The sequence below is a fragment of the Trichosurus vulpecula genome, chromosome 4 (genome assembly GCF_011100635.1).
Source record: "Trichosurus vulpecula isolate mTriVul1 chromosome 4, mTriVul1.pri, whole genome shotgun sequence".
Taxonomy (NCBI): domain Eukaryota; kingdom Metazoa; phylum Chordata; class Mammalia; order Diprotodontia; family Phalangeridae; genus Trichosurus; species Trichosurus vulpecula.
This window is the reverse complement of record NC_050576.1, coordinates 268,174,057-268,200,156: the sequence shown is the minus strand read 5'-3', so window position 1 is coordinate 268,200,156 and position 26,100 is coordinate 268,174,057. Positions and strand designations below refer to the sequence as shown.

Here is a 26,100-nt window from a genome sequence, read left to right as displayed (position 1 = left end):
ACCTCAAGGCACACAAGAATATTCTACTAGCGAGCATTACAATGAAAACATGCAATTCAGATATACTCTATCAGTCCTAGTTTCTATGTTTGCATATAGTATTACAGTGTTCAAAAAATAAATGATGGGGACAGCTGGGTAGCACAATGGATAGAGCACTGGCCTTGCATTCAGGAGGACTTGAGTTCAAATCTAGCCTCACACACTTACTAGCTGTGTGATACTGGGCAAGTCACTTAATCCTAATTGTCACCCCCACTCCCCCACTCCACAAAAAAATGAGGAAGAAAAACAGAATACAGGGCCTATGCAACCATAAGATTACTCATAATCCATCCATATAAGCAATATTAGGGTAGAACTAATTAAATATAAAACATTTAATTATTAAAACTTTAATTTACTGTGGCTGGCTACTTTGTCTTGGGTTCTTCTCTGTTTGATCTACTCTTTTCCCTTTGCTGACCCTTGGTTTGCAATGTTCCATCTCCCTTTCTGTTAGCAATTTTTCTTTTCTATAAAATCTACTGATCCATAATAATGTTGGTTCCAACTCACTGAGACAGCTAGGAGTTTTTTTAACCAAAGTTATGATTAACATTATAATTATGAAATTGGCAATTTCTGTCAGTCTTCTTGATACATGCTTCACCAACTGAAAGGGTTAATGTCAAGAATTACAGTAATTATTAAGAAAGCCATTTAACTTTATCTTCCCTATTCATAAAGTGGTTGTAATCTGTAAACTCAGGATTTAATACCCTGACCCACAAGGAACCCATCTTCTTTCCAGATCAGCCATTCCTATAGCTATCTAATAAACTGAGTGCTATTTTTTGTGTGTATGAATGCTAAATTAGTTTCAGCATAATTGTTAAAGATTTCTTACCACCAAGTTCTGGCAAGACAGTCATATATGTTGTATAAAGAAGAGGCAGTGCATCATGATTGATATGCAAATGAGGTAGATGAGGAATAAAATCATTGCCAACAAGAAATCCCATTAAAATCCAATCGTCTATTATCCTTTCAATGTCATATTTAAAGGAAATCTTGTCCTATTGTAAAATGGAGAAAAAAATAAATGCCATGACAAATTCTACACATAAGCTTTTTTTGCACCTGGCAAATGCGATACTTACCTTTAATGCCGAAAACTCATAGTCAATATATTCTCTCATTAAAGACAAGTGTAGGAGGTGAAATGTAGTTTCTTCTGGTGCACACACCCTGAAAATTAGACAGATTAAAATAGCTATTTAAACTTTTAAGGTAAGAATATCAAAACATAAATTGAATATCAAAATTACCTATCAAGAAGATAGTACAAATTTTATTAAAGTTTTATAGTCAGTATAACGATAGCATGCTATTATAGATAAAAGAAAATTATATTTTACAATAGAGAAAAATTAAAATGAAGTTTAAAAATATTCTTAGCCACTTGTGCTTTATAGTAGAAAAGTCTCAAAATATAGGAACACTTCTGACTCAAAAAACCATGTTATTAAAAAATGATGCTTCAATACTTGACTTAAAAACATTTTAGAGGCCTAACATCTCTAATTGGAATATGACTCAGTTAAGGTTGTCTTTCTAATGAAGAAAGGAGGAAAAACTGAGAACCTGTAGAGTGCAGTATCAGGGTTGTAATAGACAGAGAACAGTTTAGTTCCTCTTCTCACCTCCCCCATTCTGAAATGCAAATTGTACCAGTTTAACTCTAAATATGATTAAGAATTAGGGGCAGCTGGGTGGTAGATCACATAGTGTGGAAGACTCATTTACCTGAGTTCAAAATCTGTCCTTGGATTAACCATATGATCCCTGGGAAGTCGCTTAACCCCATTTTCCTCAGTTTCCTCATCTGTAAAATGAGCTGGAGAAGGAAATGGCAAACTACTCCAGTATCCTTGCCAAGAATCACCAAAAAGGTGTCACAAAGGTGCTATGGTAATTAGAGTGGGACTTTTTTTTTTTTTACTGTTTTCTCTTTTGGAATGCTGAGGGAATCAAGTACCTTTGATGAGTTTTGCTTTTCAAATGTAATGGCAAGCAAAGCAGACTTTCTGTTGTTTTTGTTTTGGAGTCCTTCTCAGCACTAAGGAATCTTTGATTGAATGGGGAGTCTTTGATGACCTACTTATGTCAAGGGAAGGCCTAGTTCACATGGGTTTGAGTTGCATGGTTGTGACGCCCTTTGACCCTGAAGAAGTGTATATAAACTCAGAGGTTAGTGTTTTGCCTTTGGGGGCACATTCATCGAAAGAGTATTGGTGACAAGACTCTGGGTAGCTGTTGAAGCTGCACCCCCCCACCCCCCGCTCCCGCTTTGAAAACCCAGATGTTGGTGCTTCTCTCTCTGGTAACTATGTATGTATTGTGATTTGGTCAGACAGATAAAAACCTGTCTATTGATCTGTTTGTAATTTCTGTTTGTATTTCCTCTGAAGTTCAGGGTGCTGGCTTTTCCCCCTGAACTAAGTGAATGGTATATGTGTGTTTAATTAAAGTAAGACTATTAACCCCTTAAAGTTGCTTTCCTTAGAAAAGCAGATCAAAGGACCCGTGCTTGCAGCCCTTCTGTGTGCTCCTGTTGGTCTTTCACCCCCACAGCAGCTGCTAGTAACATTGTTGTTACAGAAGGGCTGGACACAACTGGAAGGACTCAACAAATGATGAAGGAAGGGGAGAGAATTAAAATAGCCTTCCACATTATGGCTTGGTGATCATCAGAAGTCCTAAAGCCAAGGAAGAGGTCAGTTTCTATTAGTTTAAAAAAGAACTATCAATTGCTGATTTGTGTTAAACAAGAGGAACATAAGTAACTGCATGCCATACAGTGAAGCCTCGTTAAAAGACCTCCAACAATGGATAATTTGTGATTATTCAAAAAAGCAGGGCAGAGGTTCATTACCTTTGCATTTGAGTTATCTACTATGTGCCCAATACTTGGAGGAGCTACAAAGGCCATGGAAGATGGAGTCTCTAATGTTAAAGAACTTACGATCTTACTGGGAAGAAAAAGCCAATGGATATGAAACAACTGCAGAATGGTATAATATGGTGTACATAAGCTTTATTGTTGTTGTTATTCAGTCATGTCTGACTTCATGACCCCATCTGGGGTTTTCTTGTCAAAGATACTGGAGTGATTTGCCAATTCCTTCTCCAGCTCATTTTACAGATGAGGAAACTAAGGCAAACAGGGCTAAGTCACTTGCCCAGGGTCACATGGCTATTAAGTGTCTGAGGCAACATTTCAACATAGGAAGATGAGCCTTCCAGACTCCAGGCCCAGCACTCTGGCCACTGTGCTACTTAGCTGCTCTGCTTTTGAGCTGCTAAAGCTTCAAAGTACACTAAGACTTTTGAATGTATGTACTGAATTTTTATTGGGGAGAGGAGAGTTCTGGTGGAAGAGGAACCAGCAAGAGAAATAAGAAGCCTTATTTTTCTTTTATCCTCTCAATAAATTAAATGATGACAAACTATCCCAAACAATACTGTCTTCTCTGATTGCACTGTCTTATGTTTCCCTGGCATATATTTTCCTAAGGCATGATTTACCTTTGTGTTTTCTTGCCACCAAATCGGACCTCCTCCCTTAAAAGAGAGAAATGTGACTCATGACTTGTTAATCCAAGCATAATCTGTTGAAAAAGGATTTAAGAGATGTTTCTATTCAACAGTTGATGATATTAGATTCACTTTTTACTATGAATACTTATTCGAAAAACAATCATGTATATATATTTTTTTTATTTCAGAATACGCTTACTATTTATTAATGCATAAAACACTGTGAAGTGGGATTCTTATAGCTACAGATTATAAAAGGTTTCCTTTTGTACAATGTGTGATGGCTATGAACAGGGATAAAATGAATTTCTTTAGTTACATAAAAACTCATTTATGTGATTAAGACAACAGTGTTCACATGAGACTCAGAGAAGTAAAGAAGCTTCAGATTCAACCCCCTCACCCTCACTGGCCTTTCACATAGTTCACTATCTATAGCAATAGAATACAAGGGAGAGTAGAAAGGAGCCATCAAGGCTTCACACCGGAAGAATAAAAAGGAGAAGATATGGTATACAATTAAACAAGGTAGCAAAAATGGGAAACAGAAATAAAACAGATTATAATTTTGTACAGAAATCTAACCAGTGCAAATCAATTGCTATAATGAAAAGACCCAAAAGATCCTAAAAACTGATGCATTTGGCAAGTGAAGAGACGGCAGCAAAGGGCATCACTTGTTTAGATTATAAACTCATTTATGGAATCTTAAAGAGAAGAATGGTAGAAAATTATGAGTAGCATCACCTCATACAACAGGAAGAAGTAGTAAGAGAGTGAAAAAGAAAACAACTATAAGGAAAGCTTTGTTAGAAACCCATCTGAGGGGTTATCTTGAAGTTATTTAATGAAAAAAACCGGAAAGATGACAGTATGCAGATGAAAGATGGAAAATCTCACTAAGTATTTTTATAATAAACTCTTTTTGCCATCACGGACAGTGAAGCCACCATATCTGAACTCTAATATAACAGTCCTGAAGATACTTCCTAAATGATTATGGATGGCATTATGAAAACAAAGATGGAAAGTTTTTGCACACAACTAGGAAATAAGATATACAGACAATGGGGCATAGAAATCTATCTTGCCCTACAAGAAAGTAAGGGAAAAGGGGATGGGGGGGGGAGTGGGGTGACAAAAGGGAGGGTTGCCTGGGGAACGGGGCAACCTAAACACATGACATCTTGGAATGGGGGGGAGGGGTAGAAATGGGGAGAAAATTTGTAATTCAACACAAGATCTAGCAGCTTCTACATTAAGGGATCGAAGGGCTTGGAATATGATATTCCAGAGGTCAATGGAGCTAGGATTAAAACCAAGAATCACCTACCCAGCAAAACTGAGTATAATGCTCCAAGGCAAAATATAAATTTTTGTTTACATTCTTACATGGAAAGATGATAATTCATGAGACCTTTCTCAGTATTAGGGTAGTTGAAGGGAATATACATATATATATAGACAGAGGGCACAGGGTGAGTTGAATATGAAAGGATGATATCTAAAAAAATAAAATTGAATTAAGGGATGAGACAGGGATATACGGAGAGAGGGAGAAAGGGAGAGATAGAATGGGGTAAATTATCTCGCATAAAAGTGTCAAGAAAAAGCAGTTCTGTTGGAGGGGAAGAGGGGGCAGGTGAGCGGGAATGAGTGAATCCTGCTCTCAACAGATGTGATTTGAGGAGGGAATAACACACACTCAGTTGGGTATCTTACCCCACAGGAAAGTGGAGTGAATGGGACAACAAAAGGGGGAATGATAGAAGGGAGGGAAGATAGGGGGAGAAAGTAATCAAAAGCAAACACTTTTGAAAAGGGACAGGCTCAAGGGAGAAAACTGAATAAAGGGGGACAGGATAGGATGGAGGGAAATATAGTTAGTCTTTCACAACATGAGTATTGTGGAAGTGTTTTGCATAATGATACATGTGTGGCCTATGTTGAATTGCTTGCCTTCTTAGGGAGGGTGGGTGGGAAGGGAAGAGGGGAGAGAATTTGGAACTCAAAGTTTTAAAAGCACATGTTCAAAAAAAAAAAGTTGTTTTTGCATGCAACTGGGAAATAAGATATATAGGGAATGGGGCATAGAAATCTATCCTGCCCTACAAGAAAGGGGAAATGGGATGGGGGGGGAATGGGGTGACAGAAGGGAGGGCTGACTGGGGAACGGGGTAATCAGAATATATGCCATCTTGAAGTGGAGGGGAGGGTAGAAATGGGGAGAAAATTTGTAACCCAAAATCTTGTGGAAATCAATGTTTAAAACTAAAATATTAAATAATAAAACATAAAAAAAGAAGTATAAGATAGGGCAATATATGTTCTGTAGACATGCTCATCACTCTCATAGAGGTGATCCAGAGCAATGTCCAGTTTGAAGAGGGATTTCCCATAGAAGGCGAGGTCCTTCAGATGCTGCTATTTGTGGATGACATTGCTGAATTGCATCAAGTTCTGAAACAATACAGAAACTCCTAAATCAGAGCCATAATAAATCAAAAGAAACTGGTCTGACTATCTGCATAGGAAAATAACACAAGAGGAACAATTCCTAGTGACCAGATTATGAGGTATATAGTTGGATAACCTATAAAGTTCATCTAGTAGTATACTGTATAAAAATGTACACACACACAGCAAATGGACAATTAACAAAATTTAATTGGAGAGGAAGAGTGAACTGGATTGCCTTCTTTCACAGATTCCCAAGCTGTTCTCTGAAGCAAAGGTTGGGTTTTTTTGGGGGGGGGGCAGGGAGGAGACACGATGACAGAGGGAGCATATTTTTGAACAGGTATATTTCTCTGGTAGTGTTGTATGATTTTAAGTCACGGTCTGCTACAGTCTGCAAAGAGGTAAACTGAGGATCACTAATACAGTGAGATGAGGTTGCAACATACACTAAAACAGAAATTATGCAGAAATGGCATAAAGAATGTTATCAAAGCCATGTATGATGAAATAAAATGTTAAAATAATTAAGCATTTACTATGTGTCAGGCACTGAAAATACAAATATGAAAGTGAGAAAGTCCCTGTTCTCCAACAGACAAAGACAGGTCATTCATGTGGTAAGAGTAAGGGCTATTTGATGGAAAGTTTGTGTGTTTCACTACCTTTCTTGTAAGGTCAGGAGAATATAAGGAACAAGAAAGAAGCAGGCATGAATGAGCTATGAATTGCATTGTTGTCATACAAACATTAATAAGGTAATAGATCTACTGAGTTATATGCTAGGAACCTTGTTATATGCTAGGGATACAAAGACTAAAACAAAACTCGTCCCACACCCTCGGTCTTACATGCTAAGGTCAGACACTATAGATTCTTGCTAGCAACTCTTTTCCTCCTTTAAGAAAAACCCAACTACTTTTCCTAGTCTTTTAGTTATTCCTTTTGCAGTGATCCTCAGTGGGATATCACCTATAAGCACTACCAAACTTATATATAAAGCTTCTATTAGTCACTTACACTACTGAAATCATTAGGCTAGTGGTACATTTCAGCATCACAAATATACTTACCAAGTCAGCATCTAAGCCATAAAGACAATGTCTGATGTTTGGATCATGATCTGGCTTTCTTTTCTCGGATCGGATAAATTCCATGATTTTGTGCTCTCCTTCTCCTGGAGTCTGAATATAAAGCCAAAAAAAGGGGTAATATGCTGTATTTTAGAAAATCACATTCAGAAAAATGCTTCAGTCAAAAGACAAAATAACCTCATGGCCTGATAAGTAGATAGTAACTCCTTGCCATGACTTGTCTGAGGAAATCTTCATATTTACAAAATACTTCAGATGCTCATGTAATCTGGCCATGAATTCAGTCCCTGTAAAAAAAAAAAAATCTTATCTAATGCCACTAAGGAACGAGCCTATTACCAGCAGCAAGAAAAATAAGACCTGAGTTCATAATCTCTAAGTGGCAAGGACAAGATATATTTCTTGTGGTACTTGAGATGGCAAGCATAAGATTACAATGAGCTGCAGGGTCTTGTGTGTGTGTGTGTGTGTGTGTGTGTGTGTGTCTGTGTATAAACACAGACACACACACACACGTGTACACACACACACACACACACACAGACTATGGTATACTTTTTCCTGGTAAATAGACTAACAGTTTAGTATAACCTTTGCTTGGTAAACAGTCCATGTCTTTTTATCACCGAGACAAAGTACCCTAAAACTGAGACACTGTCGAATGGGAAAGGTAAAAGACGTATGTCTTTGTCATGACCATAGGTAGCTACACTGGTAGGGCTCTTTTGGGACGACAGAATATAATCTTGCTAATCATACCTTTGTACCTTGTACTCCCTTGTAAGATTTCATTTTAAGACATACAACTTTAAAAGTTGTTTAAAATCACTCCCACTACTGCTACCATTGCTACTGTTTGTAGGGTTGTTCCAGAGACGGTAAAGGACGGTAACACTGGAGTATAAAGAATCGGAAAGAAAAGTTTATTCCCCCTGTCCATGTGAATAGTGGATTTAATCATTTGGAAATTTAAGACTAACAGTCAGGAAACTGACTCATCTAACAATTCTCTGAAATACAACTGGGAAAACATAACAAATTGAACACTGTAACCAGGATAAAACAACTGAAGAATGAAATATCTTTTTGGAATACTTGTCAATAAACATTTTAAACCTTCCTCAAAGTTTTTTTCTAAATATATTTACCTGGTGTAATACAGTTGGAGTCAAATCTTGCTTCTGTAGGGAGAATTTCTCCCTTTTCTAATGCTTTTTTGATTTTGTCCTCTGCCTCCTTTGCTGCCCTTAAAAGTTAAGGGGGAAAAAAGTTTTTTAAATATCCTGAGAAATGAAAATAATGGGCACTATACAAAGTTAATTTTTTTAGACTTAAGATTTTTTAAAAATTTCTTTCCCTGAACACCTACAATAAAATTAATGACTCATCTATACTTTCATTCTACAATTGTGATATTTTAAAAATTTAAAACTTTTATCCCTTGAAAAGTGCTTCAAACTAAAGATAATTGAAGATAATCTACAAGATTTTATATTTTTGATGGGACACACATAAATCACTGAGTACCTTATGAGAGGACTACTGAATTGTAATGCTGTAAACCTATTCACTCCACAGCATCACAATTGTGCTTAAAATGAAGCCCAAGAACTCCAGAAAATAGCATTTGAGGCTCTTCGAAACTTTTTTTTAGCTTTAATAGATTAAAATTGCACTAAGGCTTTTGGGACACCCTGTGGCTATATATTAGAAGACAAGAGCTTTGATTAAATTCTAAAAAAGACAAGATAAAATTACACAATTTTCTTTTGTCTACCATTTCCATTTAAAAATGTTTCAAAATAAAAATCAAATAACATTAATTACCTCTGTTACCAAGATTATTTTATTTCTTTGCTGAAACATTAAAATAACATGAACCTAGAAGACCTTTTAGAGAACTGTCCAGGTCTAGCCCTGCCCTGTCCCATAGCTATATCCCTATGAGTACCTACACCACAATTCTATGTCCTAAAGGACATTTACTTAAATGATCTCACTAGATTTTAAATGAAGACTGTGCCCACAAAATTTTAATCAATTTTGTGATTTTTCTGTGTGCTGAACCTTACCAATGCTTAATCTATAGCATAACATTCTTGCTAATATGACTGTGCAAACTAAAGAAGGAAAACTTAAAAGTATCTCAAATTCACTACTCAAATTTCTACTTCTATTAAAACAAAACCATATATACAAATATTGCATAAAATCACTGAGTGATCAGCAGTATTACAAAAGGATTTCTAAATTTACAAAAGGATTCACTTCAGGGATGTCTTTATATATAACAGTCACTTAAGTATTGGTTTACAGACAGCAGAAAAATCTCTCAAGCATTAAGAAAATGCTGTCATGAATTAAGATCCTCTTCTGTTAAATCTATCACAAATTATCCCTGAAATAACATGATTCAATGGGAAAATATAATTAGATATTTAAAAACATCATCTGTCTATATCATTTTGGGAACCCCTTGAGAGCATAGAGAACAAATGCCACATAGCAGGGTACAGACAGTAGAAGACAGTAATCTATAACCATGGGCTAGTCATTTAATTTTGCTGAACCTCAAGTAACTTGGTAGGCTATAAGTGACAGAAGGGTTGTGACATGGCTCAATGGAAGAAGTTTCCATACCAACAAAATCCTGGATCCTTGAGGTACCGATGTATCACATTCATCAAGTAGCAAATACCTCAAAGTTATGCACTTAAAAGTGTCAAATCTATAGTGCTATAATTCAGTAACTCTTCAATGTGTGACCAAATAAATAAAAAATGTTTCTTTGCTTTATATTACCTAAATTCCTGATCTTAATTTCCTATAAGCTAGAATGACCATCTGTTTAAAACTTAGCTAAATAAAATATATTTTAATGAAAGGAAATAGTGATTATAAAGATCGATTGTGGCTTCATTAAGAACAATTCATGCCCAGACTTAACATTGTTTCCTTTTTCATAGTTACTAAGCTGGTATAATAGCGAAATGCTGTAGCTCTCATTTACTCAAGATTGTAGTCAAGTACTTCCTACTATCCTTGTGGAAAAAATGGGTCATAAGATCATAGATCTGGATCTGGAAAGGATCTCAGAGGCATGCAGTCCAATTCCCTTCTTTCACAGAGGAGGAAACTGAGGATCTGAGAGATTGCACAAGGTCACTCATGGAGTAAGTGGGAACAGAAACCCAACTTCAGAGTAAGTGCCCTTTCCTCTGTACCAAAAAGAGGCATTGTTAACAGTTCAGTGCCAGGCCTTGCGCTGTTTAATTTTCCTACTAATGATCTGAATAAAGACCTTGAATCCAATTCACATGAGGGTCTGTTGAAGCATCAGGGGAGACATCCTGGAGAAGAAAAGGGAAGACATGACAGCTGTTTTCAAGTATTTGAAGGGCTGTGATGGAAGCAGGAAGAGGAAGCAGATTACGTTTATTAAGTATAGGCAGGCCAGGCACAATGGCTACAGGTTTCAAAGAGGCAAATTTAAGTCTGATGTTAGGAAAAAAACCCATCCTAATAGAGATGCATGAAAATGGAATCAGTTGTTTGGAGAGACTATGGGCTCCTTCTCATTGGAGGTCTTCAAAGAGAGCCTGGATGAAGAGCTGTCAGGTATGTTATCACGTAGATTCCTGTATGGGTTGGACTAAGGGGTCAGCAATGTTCTTCCCAACTCTAGCTTCTATGAAATTCTAGCTTTGTATTGAAAAACTATCAATAATGGCAACCTAAATTATTATGTACAACTAAGCAAAATATTATTAATCTAAAACAATACTTTTAAACAAAAGTTTAAAATGTTCACTTTACCGAAAACGTCTCCCACGCTGCTGGTTCATTTTTGCCCTTGGAGCCACACCATCAACTGCCATAAAGAAAACTTTTCTGGGCTTAATAATGCGAAACAATACCTCCAAGTAGTGAAAAATATCAGCAAAAATTTTATCATCAGAGATTCGGAAATGAACATCATCATCATTAGGATGTGAACACTGATGTATGATTCCATTCATATCCAGGTACAAATTGTCAAATTCAGGAATCTAAAAACGAAGAAGAAAAATACTATTTAGTGAAAATCAGTCACGGCTTCATTTGCAAGGGAGAAAATGACATCACTCATTAAGTAAAGTAAGAATGCTAATTCTAGCAAAATGAACTACAATTCACCAAAAAAGAGAAGAATGATAATGTAAAGATATTCAGTGCTCACAAAGTAGTGAGCACTTGAGAATGATGTCTTCAGAGTTAATTCAGAATGTTTTACTTAAGAAAAGTCCTTCAACTTCCCAAAGCCTATTTTGCCTCAATGAAATAAATAATATATGCAAATCAAATCAAAAGGATTCTAAAAGGAAAGGAAGAACAAATGAGAAATTGTCTAGGTATAGCCACCAGGTTAAATACCATGTTGCAGAGCTGCAACGTAGGTAAGGCCATGAGGAGAAATGGGGGCTCACAAGATAGATGAAACAACTCCAAGCTTGGAAAAGAAATAATTCAGTTCAATTCTATAAGCATTTATTAAATATGTACTATGTGTTGGACACTGCTAGATACTGGGGATACAAAGACAAAAATGAAGTAGTTCCTGCCCTCCAGAAGCTCACATGACACTTAGGAGGAGAGGAGGGAAAACAACATATACATAAAAAAGTAAATATAAGTTAGAGACAAGATAAGTATCATTTCTGGTGGGAAGGGGATTAACAACTGTGGGAATCAGGAAAGGCCTGAGCTTTAAAGCGAGCTAGAAGAGTTTCCAGAGGTGAAGAGGGAGGGCATCCTAAGCATAGTAAGAACCTATACAAACACAAGAGATGCAATGCCTACTTTAGGAACTTGCAAGTGTTAGTTTGGCTAGAACACAGTGTGTGTAAATGTCAAGTCAGCAAGCATTTTTAAGCACTACTATGTGTGAAACAAAAATAAGTCTCTGCTCTCCAGGAGATCACATTCTAATTCGGGAGGCAACTTGCAATTGACTCTGTGAAAAGAAGACATATACAAGAATTAAGGGAGACGGGCAGGCTTCTTGTAGAGGGTGGGATTTTAGCTGAGACTTGAAGCCAGGGAAGCTGGGAGGCAGACCCTAGGAAGGAGAGCATTCCATGGCAGGGGGAACAGCCAAGGAAAATGAACAAAGGTGAAGGAGGAAGCAGGTGTGCTGATCTATGGTGGTGGCTGTACGAATAGAGTGAGTAGGACAGATGAGAGATGTCATAGAGGTAGAACTGGCAAGACTTGTTAATGAATTGGATTATGAGGAATAAGGTAAAGTGAAGTTGTGAACCTGGGTGACTAGAAGTCAGGAAGAAAAAAAGATTTAGGGATAAGGAATATTATGAATTCAGTTGTGGACATAACGAGTTTGAGATACATATAGGATAACTAGGTGGAGCTATAGGTTTGGAGCTCAGGAATGAATAAGCATTTATTAAGTTCTATGTGGGTACATACCTCATGATGCTTTAGAAAAAGAGACTGAGAAAGATTATGCAGTCGTAATTAAATCCAGGAGAGTGCAGTGTTACCAAAAAAAAAAGCAGAGTATCTAGGCTGAGGAGTTGTCAATAGTGTCAGATGCTGCAGACAGGTTGAGACGCATGAGGACAGAGAAAGGCCACTGGCTTCAGCAATAAAGATATCACTGTGACCTCAGGGAAAGCAGTTTCAGTTAAAATGATGAAGGAAGCTAGATTTACAAGGGTAGAAAAGTGAGTGGGCGTTAAGAAAGTGATAGTCTGGGGACAGAGCCAAGATGGCTGTGGGAGGGCGAGGACTTGCTTGGGCTCCCCCCAGGTTCTTCTGGGCACCTGTGGGGAGTGGCTTTGAGCCAGTCCTGGAGCTGCGGAGCCCATGGGGTGGCAGAGGGGGGCAGGTCTCCAGCCCAGAGGAGTCTGGATGGTCGTCGGGAGGGGTCTATTGCCTGGTGCTGGGAGAGGAAGGCAGCCCAGCCAGAGGAGGCCTTGGGGCATGGGGCAGTGGGCTGTGGCAGTTACTGGATTTCTCAGCCCGCACGAGCCAAAGAGTGGGTTGGGGGGAAACTGTGGGATCGAGTTCAGAGCGGTCTGGCCGCCAGCTCTTGGGGTGGAGGTGGGCGTGCAGCTGTGGCGGTTGCAGTGGCTGGAAGCTCCTGGGGCTGCCTCTAGAGGGCCAGAGTCAGCAGCTTCCCCGGTCCCTGGCTCACAAGGTGGGAGGAATCTGGCGGCGGATCCGAGCGGGAGTGCAAGGAGCCCTTTGTGGGCACAAAGGCAGATTCTCTTGCTGTGCCCTGCTTGGATCTGAATTGCAGTCCTGGTTGGCAGTTCTTGGGGGAGGAGGAGTGCTGCTGTGACAGAGCCTGGGGTGACTGTGAAGTGGAAGTAGCTCTGCAGGCAGCAGTGCTTGGACCCTAAAGCTTGGGACAAAGTACTCTCTACTCTACAAGTAGTCAGATCCTGACTGAAAGCCTAAGGTCAAGTAGTTGGTTGGGAACATGAACAGGCAGCAAAGGTGAACTCGGACTCAAACTTGGATGCAAACTCAAACTCTAGATTCCTTTTTTGGTGACAAAGGGGACTGAATCATACAGCCAGAGAAGTCACCAGGGTTGGGGAGCCTATATCAAAAGTCTCCAAGAGGGATATGAGTTGGGCTTGGGCCATGGAAGAGCTCAAAAGGATTTGGAAGGGCAGGTGGGAGAAGTAGAGGAAAAATCGGGAAAAGAAATGAGAGTGATGCAAGAAACCTGTGAGGAACAGGGCAACGACTTGCTAGGGGAGATCCAAAAAAATACTGAAGAGAACAACACCTTGAAAAATAGACTGACCTGGCAAGGGAGCTCCAAACAGCCAATGAGGAAAAGAATGCCTTGAAGGGCAGAATTAGCCAGGTGGAAAAGGAGGTCCAAGGGACCACTGGGGAAAATACCACCTTAAAAATTGGATTAGAGCAAGTGGAAGCTAGTGACTTTATGAGAAACCACAATGTTGGAAAACAGAACCAAAGGAATGAAAAAATGGAAGACAATGTGAGGTATCTCATTGAAAAAGCCACTGACCTGGAGAATAGATCCAGGAGAGATAATCTGAGAATTGTTGGACTGCCTGAAAGCCATGATCAAGGGAGGAGCCTAGACATCATCTTTCAAGAAGTTATCAAGGAAAGCTGCCCTGATATTCTAGAACTAGAGGGTAAAATAGAGGTTGAAGGAATCCACTGATCGCCTCTTGAAAAGGATCCCAAGGAGAAAACTCCTGGGAATGTTGTCGCCGAATTCCAGGGTTTCCAGGTCAAGGAGAGAATGCTCCGAGCATCCAGAAAGAAGCAATCTGAATGTTGTGGAGGCACAGTTGGAATAGCATAAGATCTGGCAGCTTCTACACTGAGGGATCGAGGGGCTTGGAGTATGATATTCCAGAGGTCAAAGGAGCCATTAAAACCAAGAATCACCTACCCAGCAAGTAGTACTCCAAGGCAAAATATGGACTTTCAATGAAATAGAGGACTTTCAAGCTTTCTCAGTGAAAAGACCAGAGCTGAATAGAAAATTTGACTTTAAAATACAAGAATCAAGAGAAGCAGAAAAGGTAAACAAGAAAGAGAAATTATAAGGGACTTACTAAAGTTGAACTGTTATGTTTACATTTCTACATGGAAAGATGATGTGTGTAATTCATGAGACCTTTCTCAGTATTAGGGGAGTTTAAGGGAATATAGACAGAGGGCACAGGATGGGCTGAATATGAAGGGATGATATATAAAAAAGTGAAATAAATTTAAGGGGTGAGGGAGGAATGTATTAGGGGAGGGAGAAAGGGAGAGAGAGAATGGGGTGAACTATCTCACATAAAGGTGGCAAGAAGCAGCAGTTCCGTTGGGGGGGGGCAGGTGAGGAGGGAATGGCATGCACATTCAATTGGGTATCTTGCTGCTTGGGAAGGTAGGGGGAAGGGCATAAAAAGAGGGGGGATGATGGAGGGAAGGGTGGATGAGGGGAGGATTTGAAGGGGGACAGGATCAAGGGAGAGAATTGAATGAGGCAGGGACAGGATAGGATGGAAGGAAATGTAGTTGGCCTTTCATAACATGAGCATTGTGGAAATGTTTTACATAATGATACATGTGTGATCTATGTTGAATTGCTTGCCTTCCTAGGGAGGGTGGGTGGGAGGTGAAGAGGGGAGAGAATTTGGAGCTCAAAGTTTTAAAAGCAGATGCTTAAAAAAATTAATTTTTTTTTTCTTGCAAGAAGCTGGGAAACAAGATATATAGGGAATGGGGCATGGAAATCTGTCCTGCCCTGCCAGAAAGTGGGTTGAGGGTGGATGGGGGGGCGGAGGGGGCTGACTGGGGAACGAGGCAATCAGAGTATATGCTGTCTTGGAACGGGGGGGAGGGTGGAGGTGGGGAGAAGGTTTGTAACTTGGGATCCTGTGGAAATCAATGTTGAAAACTAAAATATTAAATAAAATATACACAAAAAAAATAAAGTGACAGTCTTTTAATTTTTTTTAATCTTTTAGGAGTTTGGCTATGAAAGCAAGAAGCAAGAGGATGACAGCTTGGAACAGGAGTTGGTAGGATGAAATGAAGGGTTTTTTTTTTAATGATGTGGAAAATCTGGGCATGTTTGTAGAGAAGAAGTTAATGGATAAGAAGAGATTGGGAATCTCTTGAAATGAGATTCAGAATGAAGGGCTTCCAGAACAGGTGAGAACTGATAGTAGTAAGAAGGTACAAGTAGAGGGTTAGCCTTGTAAAGAGAAGGGCCATCTCTTCCTTAAAGACTGAAGAAAGAGAGAATGGAGGATGTTAAAATGTCTTCAGGTGTGGAATCGAGAGGAGGAGGAAGTTTATGTCAGATAGCTTCAATTTTTTCAGTAAAGTATGATGAGAGGTCCCATACTGAGGGGGAAGTGGGTAAAGGTGGTTATGAGAGGCCTGAAGAGAAAATAGGTTTAGAACATATGTTGTTGTGAAGTAAGGAAGAGTCAATCAAAGAAGAGGGCTGTGTGAAGCAATGAAAATCCCATTGAGATTAGATAACAAATTTGCAGTGGATCTAGGCACTGTAATTGTGATTATTCCCTCCAGCCATGTTCAGCAATACGCAAGTAAAAACAAAGAAGGCAGATGGTGGAAAATAAGCCAAGACTGGAGTTTAGAAAAGATGAGTAATGAGAGGACAAAGGGCCAAGAGACTCACTGGTGAAGGACAGGGTAAAGTTTAACTGGTTAACTACAAGGACAAGATTTCAAATGAAGGAAAGTGAGACAAAAGGTCATGGGAAAGTAGGGAGGAGTACAGTGACTGGAGGCTTAGCATCCAAGAAGGGGGAGGTGACAATCCTTTTCTCCTTCTGGGAGGCAGGGTGATTCAGTGGAAAGGTCATCTCTGATTCTAGAGTCAAAGACCCTAGGGTAAAATTCTTTCTCCGTTGCCTTAGACAGTACCTGGGCACTATATAAATATTAGTGTTAACAGGATTTTTACTGAGCCAGTATCTAATCTGGGAATGACAAAATAGCAAGCCAGAGACAAAGTTCCAGTAATCAAGTAATGGTTTATTAAATTAGCTTAATTATGAGGAACAGATTTGCAAATCAGGAATTCTCCTGATCAGAATTCCACTTGCTGTAGTGAAGGCAGAGATTCTATACATAAAATACAAGTGGGAAGGTGTAAGGTTAATGGGGAATAAGATCTTCCCTGCCCATCAATAGGCCTCATGTGAAGCTCATTAAGGGAAACTTGCTTGCTTGTAGGAAGGCTTACATACCTTTTGCTAATTTCTAATTAGGCACTGAGTCAGACGGGTTGTGATGCCTTCTGGCTCTGAGCCCATTAGCTGAAAGAGTATGTATTCTGAGAGGTGAGCCTTTGCTTTGGGGGCTATGTTGTTCAGCACTCCTCGACTGCTCAGAGGTAAAGGCTCTCTCGTTCCAGTGGTGAATGTAAAACATATATAGCAATATTGTTCTGATTGCGGCAGTAAAGCCCTGTCTGTTGGTCTTTATTTCTCTTCTCTGTATTTTCTCTGTTTGTATTTTATGTAATTAAAGAAGAATGCTGACCCCTGAAACAGCTATCTTTCCTAGTAAAGCAGCTCTCAGAACCTGCGCTAGCAGCCATCCTGGGTATGTATCACAGTGTGGTTGCCATTACGGAAGGGAGGAGGAAGACTGGATTACAAACAATCATTTCCCACGGTCTAAGTGGTTTCCCTTGACAAGCCCACAACAAGGTGACCTGAAGTTTCATAGAAACAGTACTGAAACAGTATATTCAGGTCCTTGGGGGTGGTTATTTGGCATGGTTCTACAATCTTTGCTTTGCTTCACTTAAGGTATAAGGCACAAGAATGCAGTGATTGTGAGAATGTTGTCAAGGGTTTGATTGATTGTAAGCTTTCAACTTGCAAGTTAGAAGAGGCAATTCTGGGGGCGGAGCCAAGATGGTGTCTGGAAAGCAGGGACTTGCTTAAGCTTCCCCCCAAGGCCCTCCAAACACCTATAAAAAATGGCTTTGAACAAATTCTACAGCTGCAGAACCCATGAAATAGCAAAGGGAAGCAGGGCACCAGCCCAGGACAGCCTAGATGGTCGCTGGGAAGGGTCTATTGCACGGAGCTCACACTGGAGAGGAGCACAACGCACCAGGACCAACCAGACTGGGAGCTGGGCAGAACAGGCATAGCACCCTGAATCAGTGAGTTGTGGCAGTTGCCAGACTTCTCAACCCACAAACGCCAGAGACAACAGAGAAGGTTAGTGGGAAAAGCTGCTAGATGGGAGTGAAAGGAGTGTGCAGTCGGCCACTGCCCCTGGGGATGCAGTAGTGGTGCAGCTCTGAGGCTGCTTCCAGAGCTACAGCTGCAGTCACTTCTGGCCCCAGGCCCACGTGATGGGAGGGATTAAGCCGTGGATTAGAGCAGGAGTGCAAAACTTGCTTTGCCCAGTCTGAATCTGGGCTGCAATCCTGGTTGGCGGTTCCTGGGGGAGAAGGAGCACTGGTGTGGCAGAGCTTGCCATGTAGAAGTAGCTCTGAAAACAACAGCACAGGCCCTCAAGCTTGGGACAAAGTACTCTCTACTCTACAAGGAGTCTCACCCCCAACAAAAAACTCAAGGGTCAAATAGTTGGCTGGGAACGAGAACAGGCAGCGAAAATGGTCTCAGATTCAGACTCAGACTCAACAAAATCAAAGACCCTACATCAAAAGCCTCCAAGAAGAATATGAATTGGTCTCAGGTCAGGGAAGGGCTCAAAAAGGATTTGGAAAAGCAAATTAGAAAAGTAGAGGAAAAATTGGGAAGAGAAAGGAAAGTGATGCAAGAAAATCATGAAAAACAAGTTAATGACTTGCTAAAGGAAACCCCAAAAAATACTGAAGAAAATAACACCTTCAAAAACAGACTAACTCAAATGGCAAAAGAGCTCCAAAAAGCCAATGAGGGGAAGAGTGCCTTAAAAGGCAGAATTAGTTAAATGGAAAAGGAGATCCAAAAGACCACTGAAGAAAATACTACCTTAAAAATTAGACTGGAGCAAGTGGAATCTAGTGACTTTATGAGAAACCATGATGTTGTAAAACAGAACCAAAGGAATGAAAAAATGGAAGACAATGTGAAATATCTCACTGGAAAAACCACTTACCTGGAAAATAGATCCATGAGACATAATTTAAAAATTATTAGACTACCTGAAAGCCATGATCAAAAAAAGAGCCTAGATACCATCTTTCAAGAAATTGGGGTTAAGTGACTTGCCCAAGGTCACACAGCTAGTACATGTGTCAAGTGTCTGAGGCTGGATTTGAACTCAGGTCCTCCTAACTCCAGGGCCGGTGCCTTTCAAGAAACTATCGAGGAGAACTGCCCTGATATTCTAGAGCCAGAAGGTAAAATAGAAATTGAAAGAATCCACCAATTGCCTCCTGAAAAAGATCCCAAAAAGAAAACTCTTAGGAATATTGTTGCCAAATTCCAGAGTCCCCAGATCAAGGACAAAATATTTCAAGCAGCCAGAAAGAAACAATTTGAGCATTGTGGAAACACAATCAGGATAACACAAGATCTAGCAGCTTCTACATTAAAGGATCGAAGGGCTTGGAATATGATATTCCAGAGGTCAATGGAGCTAGGATTAAAACCAAGAATCACCTACCCAGCAAAACTGATTATCATGCTCCAAGGCAAAATATGAACTTTCAATAAAATAGAGAACTTTCAACTTTTCTCAATGAAAAGACCAGAGCTGAATAGAAAATCTGACTTTCAAACACAAGAATCAAGGCAAGCATGAAAAAGTAAACAAGAGAAATCATAAGGGACTTCCTAAAGTTGAACTGTTTTGTTTACATTCCTACATGGAAAGATGATGTGTTTAATTCATGAGACCTTCCTCAGTATTAGGGTAGTTGAAGGGAATATACATATATATAGACACAGGGCACAGGGTGAGTTGAATATGAAAGGATGATATCTAAAAAAATAAAATCAAATTAAGGGATGAGAGAGGGAGAAAGGGAGAGATAGAATGGGGTAAATTATCTCACAAAAAAGTGTCAAGAAAAAGCAGTTCTGTTGGAAGGGAAGAGGGGGCAGGTGAGGTGGAATGAGTGAAGCTTGCTCTCATCAGATTTGACTTGAGGAGAGAATACCATACACACTCAATTGGGAATCTTACCCCACAGGAAAGAAGGAGGAAGGGGATAAAAAAGGGGGGATGATGGAAGGGAGGGCAGATAGGGGGAGGAGGTAATCAAAAGCAAACACTTTTGAAAAGGGACAGGCTCAAGGGAGAAAATTGAATAAAGGGGGACAGGATAGGAGGAAGCAAAATATAGTTAGTCTTTCACAACACGAGTATTGTGGAAGGGTTTTACATAATGATACATGTGTGTTGAATTGCTTGCCTTCTTAGGGAGGGTGGGTGGGAAGGGAAGAGGGGAGAGAGTTTGGAACTCAAAGTTTTAAAAACAGATGTTCAAAAAAAAAAGTTGTTTTTGCATGCATCTGGGAAATAAGATATATAGGGAATGGGGCATAGAAACCTATCTTGCGCTACAAGAAAGTAAGGGAAAAGGGGATGGGGTGGGGTGGGGTGACAGAAAGCAGGGCTGACTGGGGAATGGGGCAATCAGAATATATGCCATCTTGAAGTGGGGGGAGGGCAGAATTGGGGAGAAAATTTGTAATTCAAAATCTTGTGGAAATCAATGCTGAAAACTAAAAATATTAAATAAAAAGAGCACAGAACATTTAAAAAAAAGAAGAGGCAATTCTTCTTGAAAAATCTAAATTATCAGTATATTCATTACACATATATCGATTAATTTGAAAATCATAATTCTCTTCACATTATTACTCCCTGTGTTGAATATACTTGGGTAAATTTATCTCTGCAGGCCTTAGTTTCTTCATCTGTAAGATGAGGGAGCTGGCTTAGGTGGCTACTGAGGTTTCTTCCAGTTATGGTTCTATAGTCCTGGTCCTCCTGTACTTTGCCCTCAAATCACATCTGAATCATTGTGCTCAGTTCTGGGTGAAAGTTTTTAGAAAAGATGATGATGATGACAGATTCATATAGTATCTGAAGGTTTGTAACGCATTTTGCATATGTTATCCCATTTAATCCCACAACAACCCTATGAGGGTTTTACAGATCTTGACAAAAGCTGAGTGATTAAATGACTTGCCCCCAGTCATGAGGCTAATAAGGGTCTGAAGTATATATGAACTCGGTATTCTTGACTCCTAGGAGGAGCACTATGTCCACTGTGTCACCTTCTTCCTCAATAATTTGTGAAGAGTCCAGCATCCTTTCTCTCTCTCCTCCAATATATTTCCTTCTCTCCAATCGCACAGCTACTGCCCCAGTTCAGGCCATCCTCTTACCTGTACTACTGAACAGCCACCTAAATTGATCTCCTTGTCCCAAGTCTCTCCACACTTCAATCCATCTACTGTAAGTTGTAAAAGAGATTTTCCTAAAGTGCAGATCTGACCATATCATTTCTGTATTCTATAATTCCACTGGCTCCCAATTATTTATGATCCAAATTTCCGCTTGCCTTTTAAAGCTCTTTTCAACATGGGGCCATGTTCCTTTCTAGCCTCCTTACTTATCTCCATGTACTTGACCATCCAGCTATACTAACCTTCTTGGTCTCCCTCACACAGAAGCCTCCAGCTCCTGTCTCACTGCCTTTGGTGGTCCCCGTGTCTGTGATGCTCTTCCTCCTCACCTCTGCCTTCAAGTCTCAACCAAGGGCCACCTTCTACAAGAGGCTCTTCCTGGTTCCACCAGTTGCTAGAGTTTTCTTCTTTAAAGTTACTTGTCTATGTGTTCTGTATACACCCAAACGTATCATGTTGTTTCCATCATTAGAAATATTAGCTGCTAGAGGGCAAGGACTGCAAATTCCTTTTTAGTCTTTGAATGGTGTCTGGCAATTAAGAGATGATTAGAAAATGCTTGACTGATTGACTCCCTATCAAGATAAGTTGAAGGAACTGGGAATATCTGGCCTTGGAGAAAGGATGGAGGATGTGATAGTTACCTTTAAACACAAAGGTCAAGGATTGTTCTAACAAGGCAGTACTATGGAGAATTTTTTTTTTTAGGGGACGGGAGTAAGCATTTATATGGCATGCCAGCCACTGTGCTAAGTGCTTTTTATTTTTTACAAATACTATCTCATTTGATCCTTACAACAAAACTGCAAGGTAAGTACTGTCATTTTGCTCATTTTAGAGTTGAGAAAACTGAGGCAAATGAAGGTTGACTTGCCCGGGGTCATACAGCTACCAAGTATCTAAGGACAAATTTGAACTCTGGTCCTCCCAAATCTAGGTCTTCCCCTCCCAGCTTGATTTTTTTTCTTTTTTTCTAATTAACTGACTCACTTCTTAAAGAGGCCTATTCACTGAACGGACATCACCTCACTCTAAGTGAGCATATGAAAAGGCCTTAGCCTAAAAGGGCCAGGGTGTCCCATCGCATCCTGGGTCATCTCCAGTTGTCCTGGTGAATATCAGGCCACTGGATCCAGATAGCTCTGGAGGAGAAAGTGAGGCTGGTGACCTTGCACAGCCCTCCCTCATTCAAATCAAAGTCAACTGCAAGCCATGTCATCATTTCCCTGATTCCATGGTCCTCTTCAAAAACAAAAGGACAGAAAGCCAGCATTCTATCTGCTGTTCACCAGCTGCCTCCATTTTTTTTTTTTGGAAAGTGTTCCCAAGAATTAAAGTTTCTCAAAAGTGACATGGGCTGCCTTTGGATGTAGTGAGTTATTCCTCACAACTGAAGCTTTTAAACCAAGGCTGGTCTTCAGGTCCTCCCTGCTTCTTTTCTGAACAGACTACTGTAATAAGTTTGTTCTCCATTCCCTGGCACTCCTCTGCTTAATAAACTTCAGTGGTTCTCCGTTGCCTCTAGGATAAAATACAAATTCCTGTTTGGCATTTAAACTTCTCCTCACCTTAGGTTCAGTTTCCCTCCCCAGCTTTCATGTATGCCTTCTGTTGTCTGGCTAGCTTGGCCTGTTCACTGTTGCTCCCACATAGCACTCCCCTCTCCTTTCTGGCTCTGGGCTTAAGCACAGGCTAGAATGATGGAGTGCCTCTTTTCTTAGAAATTCCCTCTTCCTTTAAAACTCAATTCAACAGATGAAATGGTGTAGTGGAAAGTGTGTTAGATTTGGGAGCTTCAGATACTACATTTGCAACCCAGGGCAACTCACTTATCTCTCTTTACCCATAAAATAAGGAGGCTGGACTCAATGAACTCCCTACTCTGAATGTATGATCCCACCTTCGACATGAAGCCTTTTCAGATTTCTCCATTAGTACTACCTTCCCTCTCCCCCACCAAAAGACCTAAACTCAAGTTCCACCTCTTACTTCTCCAGGCCGTGTGACTCTGGTCAAGACACTTAACCTTTAAGTGCCCCAGGCAACTCTTTAAGACTAGAAATTGTAGCGAAGGTGCCCATGTGCATTGGCAGAGCGTTTCATCATCTCCTAATGTATTCTGTTTATATTTTTGTGTTAACATATTGTCTAGTTCTCCCAATGTATTTTGGTTATATTTCTGTGTTAACACATTGTCTCTTACCCCTCATTTGTAGGAAAGGCCCCTCTTCTCCCTGTACACTACACCACTTGAGTGATCTCACTGGTTCCCACGTTACCATTTTTATGCTGATGATTCTGTCGATTTCACCTAACACTTTTTGAACATCCCTTCTCTCCTCTGACACTGCCACCACTCTAGTGCAGGCCCTCATCACTTCACACCTGTATTACTGCAATAGTCTGCCAGTGGGTTTGCCTGCCTCAAGTCTCTCCCCATCCAATCCAACCTCCGTTAGGTCACTAAAGTGATCTTTTAAAAAAATTTATTTATTTTTAATTTTCAACATTCACTTCCATAAGATTGGATTCCAAACTTCCCCCCTCCCTCCCCCAACCCCAAGACATATATGTCTTATATAGGCTTTACATATATATATTCATATTAAACATATTTTCACATTAGTCATGTTGTAAAGAAGAATTAAAACCAACGGGAGGAACCACAAGATGGAAGCTCCTTGAGGCCCAGGATCTGCAAGAAAGAAGAAACAAAAAAGAGAGCCAGCAGTCTGCTTCGATCTGCATTCAGACACCATAGTTCTTTTTCTGGACGTGAATAGCATTTTCCATCAAGAATTAAAGTGATTTTCTTATGACAAAGTTGTCTTACCATGTCACCCCCTACTCAATGAACGTCAGTGGCTCCCTACTGCCCTCCAGGATCAAATACAACATGCTCTGTTTGGGCCTCAAGGAGTTTCCATTCTGGTACTCGGGGCCTTTACACTGGCCACCTTTCAACCCTGGAACTCTCTCTCTCCTCACCTTGGCCTCAGAGAATTGTCCTCTACAGCTCATGCATCACCTTCTACATGCAAACTTTCCTGATCCCCACAAATGCTAATATTTCCCCCTTCCTGCTTTGTATTTGTATTTATTCTCTTTATATTTATTTGAATATTTTTACTAAGAACCAGTTTGACATAGTGGATAAAGAGCTGGTCTCAGAGTCAGAAAAATATGTATTCAAGTGATGCCTATGATACATATTGGCCTTATGATCTAGTCACTCAACACCCTAAGCCATTCTTTAAAGAGGCAGAGCAGGTACAGGATGGTTGAACAAATTTCCACACTGGAGGAATGAAATAGACCTGGTCTGATCCCAAAAATATACTGCTCAACGTGCTTACTTCACTCACTACCTCCCTCAATGGAGGCTGTAGTCCTTGAAAATGAGGACTGTTCCATTCTCTCTGTAACTATCTCCAGTGGGCAGCTCAGCATCTAGCCCAGGAGGAAGCACTTAATGCTGGCTGACAGTTTGGTTCCAAGGTGAGGAAATAGTATGTACATAGAAAAATGAACATAGAGTAAATAGAAAGTAACTGAGGGGAGAGCACTCACACCAGGATGGGGGTAGACGCGGCAGGGGGTGGTGGACCAAGAAGAGCCTTTGGCAGAAAGAAGCATCTAAGTTAGCCTTGAAGGGAGGCAGGGATTGCAGAAAGTGAAAGTGAACATTCCAGGCATGAGAACAGCCTGTCCAAGGGCACACAGGGAACAGTATGAGAATCTTCTTGTTCCTGTACATTTTCTCAGGCCATACCCTACCCCTGGAACATATTCTTCCTCCTTTCTGCCTGCTGAAACCCTTCTCTTTCTGAAAGGCCCTGCTCAGATGCTATCTCCTCCACAGAGCCTTCCCTCTCCCTCTCTCCTCCAAGACAGGGGTGCTGGGGTGCTGGAAAGCAGAACCAGAAATATGAGCAGATAAGAGGAAAAGTGAATGAAAATGACTGGACAAGAAGTCCTGACAGGACTCTGAGGCAGTGACTGAAAAATGTGATGGTATATTAAAGTAATGAACTTAATTACTTCAATATAATTTCTAAATAACATTTAATATTATGTTTTCAATGAAACTTTTCTAAAAAAAAAAAAGTAAACATACAGTACATTAGTCCATAAGCTCTGTGAAGGTAGGGATCATATCTTATTTAAACTTCCTGTTTCTTCCTGAGCTTAGAACAATTCAGCACACAGTAGGCACTTGATAAATGTTTGCTGAATTGAACTGTCCTTCCTTGTCACATTCTTGCGCATGTGTATGCCATATTCTCCCAATTAGATCGAAAGGCTTCTAGAAGACAGGGACAGTGTCATTTCCCCCACCCTATTTTGTACCTAGCATGTACATAGTTAGTGCTTAATAAATGTTGAATCAGATTCAGGTGACAAGCTACTTCCAGAAGAGCAATCTCTATTTTAATATTCAGGAGAAAAAATTACCACCACCACAACTACAACAAACAAAAAAACCCTGAACATCTTATTCATGAAGGACTTAGAACATCAAACTCACTGTGTCTAAAAAGGAACTCTTTTGTCTTTCCACACAAACCAACTTACTGATTTCTGCGAAGGGTATCACCAGCTCTTCAGTCACCCATATTTTTCCAGCTCAGTCATGCCCTCCTTCCCCAAATTCAACTATTTGCCAAGTCCTGTTTGATTCAACCACCATCACTTCTTTAGTATCCATTCCCTTTTCTCCTCTCACATAATCTCTACCCAAGTTTAGGTCTGTGTTTTTTTTTCCCTTTGTTAGTCTATTTTCCATTAAGAAAAGGTCTGACCACCAAAGGCAGGATTATGTAGTTGATAGAGGCCTGGCTGGAAAATCTGGGTTCGAGTCTGGTCTTTGACACATAAAGGCTCTATTACTGAGGACTCTTTTATAAGACCACAAATTGTGGAGTAGTTTCAGTTTTGCTGGTAGGACTTTCCTCACTGGTATTTTACCTATGCCAAAGAAATCAACATCACCCCCACCCCCCCAAACAAAAACCCTACAGGACTGTCACTGTCCTCCTCAAAAAGCTTCAGTGCCT

At 40.1% G+C, this 26,100-nt stretch overlaps 1 protein-coding gene across 4 annotated transcripts in view; it reads right to left on the bottom strand.

The window, feature by feature from the left end:
• Positions 1-26,100, bottom strand: part of XRN1 (5'-3' exoribonuclease 1) — a 117,439-nt gene that overhangs the window by 85,163 nt on the left and 6,176 nt on the right. For all 4 annotated transcript variants that reach the window (XR_005010206.1, XM_036755388.1, XM_036755389.1 and 1 more), the window contains exons 2-8: positions 10,950-11,182; positions 8,282-8,379; positions 7,311-7,420; positions 7,113-7,223; positions 3,571-3,653; positions 1,143-1,230; positions 890-1,058 (exon numbers count right to left, since the gene is read on the bottom strand). Coding sequence is in view for 3 of the 4 variants with exons in the window: in XM_036755388.1 (XP_036611283.1) it covers positions 890-1,058; positions 1,143-1,230; positions 3,571-3,653; positions 7,113-7,223; positions 7,311-7,420; positions 8,282-8,379; positions 10,950-11,182 (892 nt within the window). In the remaining variant the exon portion in view is untranslated. The remainder of the gene's footprint in view (positions 1-889; positions 1,059-1,142; positions 1,231-3,570; positions 3,654-7,112; positions 7,224-7,310; positions 7,421-8,281; positions 8,380-10,949; positions 11,183-26,100) is intronic.